General features: G+C 35.3%; 2 protein-coding genes across 8 annotated transcripts in view; both read left to right on the top strand.

Moving 5' to 3' along the window:
* The first annotated feature begins 258 nt into the window (after window positions 1-258).
* The window catches only part of AIRE (autoimmune regulator), a 29,571-nt gene continuing 19,638 nt past the window's right edge, over window positions 259-10,191 (top strand). For 3 of the 6 annotated variants that reach the window (XR_011559205.1, XM_070753050.1, XM_070753051.1), the window contains exon 1: window positions 9,156-9,220. Coding sequence is in view for 3 of the 6 variants with exons in the window: in XM_070753050.1 (XP_070609151.1) it covers window positions 9,207-9,220 (14 nt within the window). In the remaining 3 variants the exon portion in view is untranslated. The other 3 variants (XR_011559206.1, XR_011559207.1, XM_070753052.1) reach the window with 3 other exon arrangements.
* LOC139167920 (uncharacterized) lies at window positions 396-5,712 on the top strand. Of its 2 annotated transcripts, none has more exons than XM_070753058.1 (2): window positions 396-800; window positions 3,140-5,712. In XM_070753058.1, the coding sequence occupies exon 2, from the start codon at window positions 3,172-3,174 to the stop codon at window positions 4,039-4,041; it is 870 nt and encodes a 289-aa protein (XP_070609159.1). In that variant the 5' UTR covers window positions 396-800; window positions 3,140-3,171; the 3' UTR covers window positions 4,042-5,712. The 2 variants fall into 2 exon arrangements, with proteins under 2 accessions (XP_070609159.1, XP_070609160.1); XM_070753059.1 differs by having other exon boundaries at window positions 403-628.

Here is a 10,191-nt window from a genome sequence, read left to right as displayed (position 1 = left end):
CCCGACGCGAACCCCCTTCATTTTAACCGCGATGTCGTTTATTGACGCCCCTTACTAGATAGTGATTTTTTTTTTTTACTGTTCTGTCATTCCCGCTATAGGGAAAAAACAAAATGGGCCTGTCAGTTTTCCAAAACTTGGGAGGCCCTTCCCCACGTTTCGCCTCCGCTGACGAGTCAAAAACGAAGCTATAGCTGACGATTCCTGGTACGTTAATGCCGTTTTCATCGGCCGCTCGTTTGAAAAGCCTGTTTTGGACCATAGAGATGGAAGGCATCTCCCCGAAAGCGAGCCGTAAACATGCCCTTCTTCAAGATGGCGGAGGTGGGTTCGCTTTTTCCCTTTTCACGGCCTCGAGGTCTCGCGGGGTTTCACTTAAAAAGGATGGTGCACACGGCGCGTGGGCCTGTAAGTGACGCCTTACCGTTGGTTTTTTTTTCCCCCTCGCCGTTCTGGTAATGAGGGGAGGGATGAGGGGAAAATGAGCGGAATTGGGAGTTCGCCGGACTGGGTTCCGCCGTCGCTGGCCTACCGGGGAAGAAAGGGCCTGGGCTTCAAACGGCTTGCTGTACAGTGCACGCAAGTGGGCAGAGGCTTGACGAGGCCGCTCCACCCCCTTTCCTTACGGGTCCGGTGGCCCTTTGCTTTTTCTACGTAGCGTCCTCGTTTTTGGGAAAAGCCAAATTGAAGTGAGGGAGCGACTGGGATCTGCCAAATGGAGAGAAGCTGCTCATTCTCTCTTTGGAAGGACAGCGCTCAGTTCACTCGCAGCCCAGCGAGCAAATAAAGAGCCTATCTAGGTATTCTGGAGTTTGCTGACAGCAGGGTAGATTGAGGTGGCCGGTGGGGGTTCGTCTGCCCTGTTTTGCAAAGCTTTCTAGGTTAGAGAACAGAATCGGGCGGTATACAATTTGAATAATTGTTATAATTTATGGGTTGCAGCGAAGACACTAAGAGCTTTGTGGCGCCCAAATACTAATACAATGTATTATCCTGTTCATCCCTTAAAAGAGTTATTCCACCCTTCTTCTTGCCTTAACGTTTTCTTTGGCCACCTGCCCTGCAGACGTACAACTTAAAAAAATAAAATAAAAATTGCAAGCTGCTGGAAATTATACAACTATAAACTAGCTCCACAATGTAAAAGTTTGTATTTTGAGGGCTTTTTGCATAATTGGATAAAAATCGAGCAATGTAGGTGGGAGTTCCGATTACTCTCCCCAGTGTTTCCATGCGTTTTCTTCCTTAAGAAAAGTAAATTCTGTTTAGGGCAGCATTTCTTTGCACTTATGTTTAAGAGTAATTATGCAGGATTAACATTTAAGTATGTATACAGTTCTGGAAATTCATGTTTACTTTGAATAAGCTTTGTAGCTATGTTGATTCCCTCCCCCCATAGACTACAGCTTTTGAAAAGATGCAGAGAATTTCCATTGTATATAATGAACGGCATAAATAGTTAAAAGTTCATAGTGTAGAGCAGCAGGTTTGATGTACTTGTGATTAATAACTTCTAACATTCAGCTGCAAAGGGCTCCAAAAATACTTTTGTGAGGATTCTTACTTGGGAGTATTGCAATTTCCACCATATTTATTCATTTAATACACACTAAGACTTGCCTACTATAACAGAAAAGCAGACTAATTGAGAAATAATGGCAAAACTATTATTTTTCCTAAATTATAACCAGAAATATAATAGATATAGATATAATAGATATATGCGCTGGAAATATTAAACTCTTTTCTAAATAGGTCCACTTTTAAGGAATTCCCAAAGGATAAGAATAAATGGATAAATTCCATTCCACTGAGGGATAAGATGTCCTTATTTTTTTCTTAGACTTTGTATAGAGAAAGGAACCTTCAGCAATCCAAATAGAGGTCTTTGTCCTGAATAGATAGATGCTATTTCAAGATGTTCCTGAATTATTTTAATATATATAGGCATCCAGTTGTCATATGAATTAGGGCATAGTACACAACTGCAAAATGTTATAATATAATAACATACAGAGACAACTTCATTGAATCAAAAATAATTTTAAAATAGTCAAGATGGAAATAAAACCTTTTGGCCAGTTCCTGTGGGAAAAGTGAAGTCTTAAGAGCCTTTAAAAAAATAAGGTCAGGGACAAGACTACGTGGTATCTAAATTTGGATTGCTTTCAGCAGGCAAGAAAACGGAAGAGACATGCCTCCTAGACCCTGCCAAGATAACCGTTGCTTACATGATAGGTGCATGCTTAGTCTCTCAGATCTTATTGGATGCTAAGCTGAAGTTGAGTTTTAATTCATTTCGAATTTGCCTGTTGGTCAGTATAGGTTCCAATATTATGTATGAAAAGTAGCTCTCACTTGTAGACAAATGGTCATTTTGGTCCAACTGTAGCTTCAGAATAATTTGAAAAGGCAGATCCTGTAAAACATAATGCAATTTAATTAGGAGATGGGAATGACATGGTTTTGTCTTTTAGGTTATATCCCTCAGTGTTGTAATGGTGATATGGGCAGGATATAAATTTAATAAAATATACTTTGTTACATAAATATTGTTTTGTAAATCTGTAATTGTTTGGGAAAATATTAGTTATCTCTATCAATAAAGATAAATGAAAATAAAATTATTTCGGTAAATAAAATAATATAGTAATGTTTTATTCAGTTTAATGAAACGGTAAGCTGCTTATTTATTTACACATCAAAAGCAATGCAATCATCCTGGCAGCAGGAAAGGGTGAAATAAAAGAGTGTCCCCCCCCCCTCTTTTAGCAGAGTGGAGGAGGAAGAGATTTCAAGAGTACGGTAAACTATAGCTTGCCTGCAACTTTTAGTCTTAGGCTGCCAGTGTGAGTGATTACATTGCTTTTGATAGTAAGCGGGCACTTGAGCATTCCAAAGGGTGGGGTAGTGGGAAGAAGGCAAAGGAAAGCTAAAGGTGTGAAACTGATCAGTCTTGCCTCTTCCAACTGGATAGCATAGTTTGTGATTTCCCACTTGATGACTGCTTTGCTTAGTGGCTGAGTTGCCGATCCATATTACGATAGTTAAGCGAGAACTACTTGTGTAGTATTTTTTAATTAGAATTCTCATTTTCATTGTTGGTGTTATTTCAGCTAATGTCTCCCTTCTTTTTCAGCTTTTGATATAGAGTGACTTTAAACAGGAATTATGGCAGCTTTGGATAAAATAAAAGCAAAAAAGACTCTGGGAACTGTTGATTATGTGGAATCATCTGAATTTGCACAAGGAATTCTGCCTACAAAGAAGGATGTCATTCAAAACATGTTGTATTTGTTGCATCCAAAAAGGGCTGGACAAGCACAACGATCCAAAGAAGATGCTGCCCAATTGCTTGCTGAACTTTTGCAGGAACACTGGTTGTTTTGCAATCTATATACCATAGCAACACAGAGCATAAAGAAGCATATTCTGAAAGTATATGAAGAATTCTCAAAGTTATACCAATCCAGAAAGCGAAGAAAAAATGAACTGTTTATTCAGAGAGCAGATGATTTCAATAGGAGTTCAGAACAGCTTTTTGATATATTTTGTACAGACACTGTTACACGAGAGAAATTGGAGCAGTGCAGTGGTGTTAAGATGACAGATACTGAATGGAAATTCCTTGAAGATCAGAGGAATGAGAGAAAAATGTACTTTGAGGACTTTGTGGACAAAAAACAAATGGAAACAATAGAAAGACGGAGAAAGGTTGAATCATTAGAGCATTTTAGGAAAATTGCAGAGGAAGAGAAAGAAGCTCATAAGCGGAAAGAAATGACCTCAAACAGGGATGAACAGCCAGTTGAAGATGTTAATAAGAATAAAGATGACTCTTGTCTTGAATACAACAAGGGAATTGGTGGGTTTTCAGATAAAGCAAAAAGAAAGCGTCTATCATCTTGTTGGGTAACTGGGACAGCAACTTCAACCACTTACAAGGAATCAGTTCCTTCTGAAAATCAGCATCTACGTATGAATATCAGAAAAGTCAGACCAGGATTCTATGAGACTTTTGACAAACACAAGAACTGCTAGTTTGGTATCTGAACACTCTGGAGGAATTAACTTAGATTTTAAAGTACCCAGATTATTTGAAAGTTGATGTAGATAATTATGTTGGGCTCCATTATTGTGCAACAGCAGCACCAAAAGGATTGGTTAAAAATAGTCCATGGAAAAGGTTAAGATAATAGTCATTTAGTTTTATAGCAATATATTCACAAAGAGAAAATATTAGTTATGAAAAAAACTATAACATTTGTAAAAGAAATCTGAAGTTCCAGTGCTTATAAACTTTAAAAAATAAAGTAGACATGAACAGGTTACATTCCATGAGAATAATGTATGTATTTCAACGAACTGCATAGGAAGATAATGCTTTATCCGTTATGTACAGCATTTGAATCAGACTGGGCATACTAAAAATCTTTTGTTAAAAACATAATATGGAGGTCTGAGAAAGAAAAAAAATGAAGACTAAATTAATTAAATAACATGTTGCATTCCAGCTCTGCATCTCTGGAGATTGGAAGACCATATCTAATTTATTAATCTGATTATTAATGCATGGTTATTGAAAGGAACATAATTCATAGTATTTGTGTAACATTGGAATATTGAGGATCAAAATAAACAGCAAACTCAAACCATGACAACTAAAATGGTGTCCCTTAAGGAAAAATAATAATTGGTCCCAGTGATTCAGAAAGTGCTGTTATTTTCTAGGGCAAAAAGAAAACAAAAACCTGTCTGGCCCTAAGAGATGTAGTATATATAACTTGCAGTTGATACACTGAGATTGAAATGGTTTTAGGTATTTGCACAATGGGTTGCTTATTTGACCCAGTAGATAAGTAGTTACTAAGTTACTAGTTACTAAGAGACCCTACACTTTGGCAAATCAATTCTTGTAGATAATTTGATATCTTATTGGGGAAAAAAGGAATTTTAAACAATGGCTTTACATATCAATGTACTGGTGAAAGTTATCATTTTCCTGAATTCTTGGCAATTAAATATTGGTGGTAATTATGTAAAAAAATCTGTAGTTAAAAGTAATAGGAAGATGCGTAAAACACTATGACATCATAAGGTGAACTTGCCTGAAGGTTAAAGAAAAAAGTCTCTGATTATTTTGAATGTGTAAACTGTGATGTTTGCAGAAACAGAAGTATCTAGCTACTTAGTCATACCAACTGACTTTGTACATAAATTGTTGAATCTTTCAAGTTTTAAAACTTAAAATAGTTTCAAATCTTTACCTTATAAATCTAGCGTAGTCCCATGGTGAGATAGGCAGAAGATAAATTCAATGATGTTTTAAGAATAATTCTGCATAAATTAGGTAGAAAAATTACAAGAGCTGTGGTGGCATAGTGGTTAGAATGCAATATTAAAGGCTAACTCTGCCATCAGCCAGAAGTTCAAACCTGACCAGCTCAAGGTTGACTCAGTCTTCCATCCTTCCGAGATTGCTAAAATGAAGACCCAGATTGTTGGGGCAATATGCTGATATTTGTAAACTGTTCAGAGAGTTCTGTACTAGCACTATGGAGTGATACATAAGCGTAAGTGCTATTGCTATTACATATTTTTGTTTCGTTTCACATCTAAAAGCTTTTTTCTGTATTTTTAGCATTATATTTTCCATGTATTCCCCTAAAACATGACTACTAAAATAAACATACAGTACAAGTGAATATACGATTAAGTGAGTCCAAACTGGTTTTAATTTTGTAATTGTTTTGTAAGGAAAATATCAATTTGAATGCTAAAATAGCAACAAAAATTAAGAAAAGCAGCGTGGAATTAAACATACTGGTTAACTGTATGCCTCTGGGAACCCTCCAAATAAGGTGCTGTATGTTGATAATAACTCATATTACAATTGTTCTTTAGATACTGGAATTCAGAGGCATAAACATATCCTGAAAAGCGGCAGTGACAAACCTTCTGCCTAGAAAACTATATAGTCCTCAGAAATAAAGCTTTATCCTAAGTTCTGGTATTTAAAGCCCTATAACTTCTATTTATTTGTATTCTGATACTCCCAAGAATGTTTTGAACCCTCCTTTAAAATAATCTAAAATGTTTTATAAAAATGAATTTATATGATTAAATTAAGTGGTGTATAATGTGGAATAGCTTCTTAAATTTCCCGCCATTCACCTTCACCTGATGATCTCAGATTCTGGTGTTAGTTATGAAGATAACAGAAAATTAGACTTAGTTGAGAAGTTTAGTACAGTAAATGGGGGAAATGAATCATGGGCCTTATTTTTCTTTGAAAGTCCTGAAGATTAAGGAATATACAAAATAAACCACTTAAGATGTTTTTATATAGGATGTATAGTATAAAAATTTTAGAATAATGGAAACTAAGAATGAAATCTTGATAATGGGAAAAATATGCCTCCTAGGTTAATTCCTTTATATCTACCTTTTACAGCTAAAGGAAAATGATCGTATGTTAACTTTGTCTGTATTAAGCTTACTTGAGCAGTACCATGATTGGCTACAAAATAATCAATTGCATGACTAATACAATTTTCATACAAATGTAAGAAGGTTCTCAAATAACAGTTTTAATTGTTTTATAAACTGAGTGAAGTTTTTTTTCCTGGCCAGGAAAAGCAGTGTTCTGATTGTCTGCTGTGCTTTTTATCAATATATTAAAGCTTTATGGCCTTTATGAATATTAACAGGATCAGCATCTCCCTAATCTAACTTTAATTGGAAGATGCATCTGTTCCATTTGTCAATATTTTGAAGTCGAAATGAGATTGAACACAATTTTATTATTTCTCAAATCTTTGCAGTTTTTCCTTTTATTTGTTTTGATTTCTAACTTGCAAATCTGTTTCTAATACTGATTCTGTCAATGTGAATAAACATTTCTGACTGCTGCTGTTTCCTGTTGTAGGTCTGATATTATAGAAAGCATTCATCATGTATCCTGGGAGGAAAATAAATGCTTATGATACAACAGTCTTTATAATCTACTGTTGCATTGCATAATAATAATAATAATTGATGTCTAATTGATGTCTCATTGAAATAGTGATTGGGTGGAGTCAATCCTACCTTTGAGGGGACTCTAACCATAACTACTTAGAAGGCCTGCCTCTTAATCCTACTTCTTCATCATTATATGGAAATAGAATCAGAAGTTTGATGCTTAGCCCGAATGAATAGAATATTTCCTCACAAAGCAGTTTCTAATATATCACACATGGTCTTATCAATCAAGTTAAAAGGCCATGCAAATTTCTGGTCAGAATTTGTTGATCACTTGGGATTGCAAATATGAACTTTGATACCAAGTTCACATCATTGATTAGCAGCTGAATCATTCCAGCATATTGTCAAAATCTGCTGCTGCTACAAAATATGTCCAGCTTTTGGGAACAGGAACTCTATCCAAAGTATGTTTATACCTGTCCATATTTTTCTAAATATAGACATTCACGTTATTCAATAGAGCATTAATGTTAACTTGCTTGGACCATGTTTGCAATTCCGAGATGCTAAAAGCACTTTTACAAAATATATATGAAATTTACATCCCACCATCACTACCATTCCCTAGGGCCATTAAGATGTCCTTCGTAATCTTAGTTTGCATTTAGTTTTTTGGGGGTAAACATGCATATTCATAGCACTGGGTTGTAATCTCATTTAATGTGGCAGTTTTGAAAATAAGATTAAGGTTAGTACTATATTTGTAATAAATCAGTTTATCATTTAGCTTTATTTAAAAGTAAAAAATAATGGAGTCTGGTCATCATCACCAAAGAAGGGTTGCCAGATACAGCGTGATGCATAAAGGAGAATAAAATCTGGGGTTACATGCTACATAAAAGATCCCACTCATTGTATACAATTCAATATACCATTGTTACTTATAGTGCAATCTTTACACTTCATTTTGAAGTGATGGGTGACAGTATTTTGATTTTATTTTTCTAGTTCTTCATTAACACAGTTCCTAGAGATGATGGCAAAGCTTTATTTTTGATGAAAAATACATGTTAGCTTGTTCTGAACTATAGGAATAAAATGATTAAATGCTGAAACTTTTTTGAAACCTGTTAAACTTTATTTATTTATTTAGATTTGGGTATCAAATTTAGAAACTGACCATTTCGCTCACAGCAATTTTATTAGCACTTTTTAATGAGTTCACTTGAAGTTCTAATATAGTACATACTTCTGTTTCTTGCAGTTCCCACTTCATTAATGAATCTGGGTGAGGTACCACAATAAACACACTCATGTAAGTATGCACAGTTCTAAAAATGGAGGTATGGATCATTATCTAGGTTAATATGTACCGGTATGTTTTCTGGATTTATGTGAAAAATGTGAATATGTTTTCAATAGTTGTGATACAGGGCCAAGTGGCCATGTTTTGTTTCACTCTAAGCGTGTTCAAAATACCATATTTTTCAGAGTATAAGACGCACCTCCCCCCCCCTAAAAAGGGGTGGAAATTTTGGTGCGTCTTATACAGTGAATACAGCCATTTTGGCTTTCTTGAAGCCCCCCCCCCCCAAAAAATCCATTTTTGGACAGAGGGTCTGGGAAGCCTGCCGAGAGCTTCTAGGTGCTGGGGGATGGTAAAAATGCCTTCATTTTTATGAAAAAATAGGTGAAAAATGGCCCGCTTTTCACAAAAACAGGGCCATTTTTGCCATACCCCAGCATCCAGTAGCTCCCTGCAGGCTTCCCAGACCCTTTGCCCACCCAGGTTTTGTGAAAAAAGTGCTGAAAAATGGGCCATTTTTCACAAAAATGGGACTTTCTGCCTTCTAATTACCTTATTTAGCATGACTGGATGAGGGATTCTGGGAGTTGAAGTTCACTAGTTTTAAAGCTGTCAAGTTTGTAGACTCCTGGGTTAGGGATAAGGGGTGCAAGGGTCTTTAAACTTGGCAAGTTTAAGACTTGTGGACTTCAACTCCCATTCCTGAGATAGCATGACTAGAGGAGGAATTCTGGGAGTTGTACAGGTTTTAAGCTGTTGAGTTTGAAGGTTGTAAAAAGTATTCTGCTACACTGGTATTTTATTAAATAATATATTACTACACCATTTGGTTCAAAATTGTTTTCCATCTCTAAAATCTAGGTGTGTCTTATACTCTGGTGCATCTTATACTCCGAAAAATACGGTTCTTAAGTGAGAGAAAAATTAAGCTAATATGTTTGCAGAAAGGTAATAAATGGAGAATTAGATAACAAAGCATTATTGGAGTAGAGGTTAAAAGGAATTCACTGTTAAAAATAATTACCCAAGTTAGTTTTTCTAAAATAGAATGGACATTTTTGGATATAAAAAAAATATATCAGCAATCCTCAGGATGATTTCAGATTTATACTTTTATTTATTTGGTGATCATAATTGTGTACTTCTGCTAGCTTCATTTTAGTGGAAATATAATGATTAAATACCATGGAAAGTCCAGAAATTTTGTCAAGAATAATTTAAAGTGCTTCGAAACCAATTACATACTTGGGAGTAATTGTATATTTATTTTGCATGAAGTGAAGTTTCTGACCATATAAAAGAATACTACTCACAGCTTTTAGTTGTCACCTGATTTTCATGGATTGAAAACAATAAAGTAGAATTAGATTTTCTAAAACACTAAAATTCTTGGAAGTCTATTGAAATTCTGAAAAATGAGTCAATGCATAGATGATCCTAAGATTTTATTATTAACAAATAGCTTTTACCACATTATTTTATTACTATAATAAAAACACTTTAACATTGCATTATTATTAAATTGCTTTAACAATATTTATTTATTTATTGGTTGATTGGATTTCTATGCTTCCCCTCTCCGAAGACTCCGAAGACTTAAAATAGTATGGAAAAGATCTGAAAAGTCTAGCTTTTCTTTTTCCTTTCTTCCTTGAGCAATTTGTTTCCAAATCAGCTGAAATAAAACATAATTTAATGCTGAAAAACTGCCAAAGAGAGAGGGAGTTAGCTTTCTTTAAAGCCATAATATTCAATCACAAATGTTTAATTGGCAACTATAACGATATTCAAATCTGCAAATATTGCTGATCATCTGCCAACATCTATCTATATACAGGTACTGAGAAGTTCATCTTTATTCGGAATATAATTGGGTGGGCAGCAGGCAGGACAGGGTGGAATGCAGTTCCACTGGCGGA

This window comes from Erythrolamprus reginae, chromosome 5 (assembly GCF_031021105.1).
Source record: "Erythrolamprus reginae isolate rEryReg1 chromosome 5, rEryReg1.hap1, whole genome shotgun sequence".
In the NCBI taxonomy this organism is placed as follows: Eukaryota; Metazoa; Chordata; class Lepidosauria; order Squamata; family Dipsadidae; genus Erythrolamprus; species Erythrolamprus reginae.
This window is presented reverse-complemented; position numbering and strand designations above follow the sequence as displayed.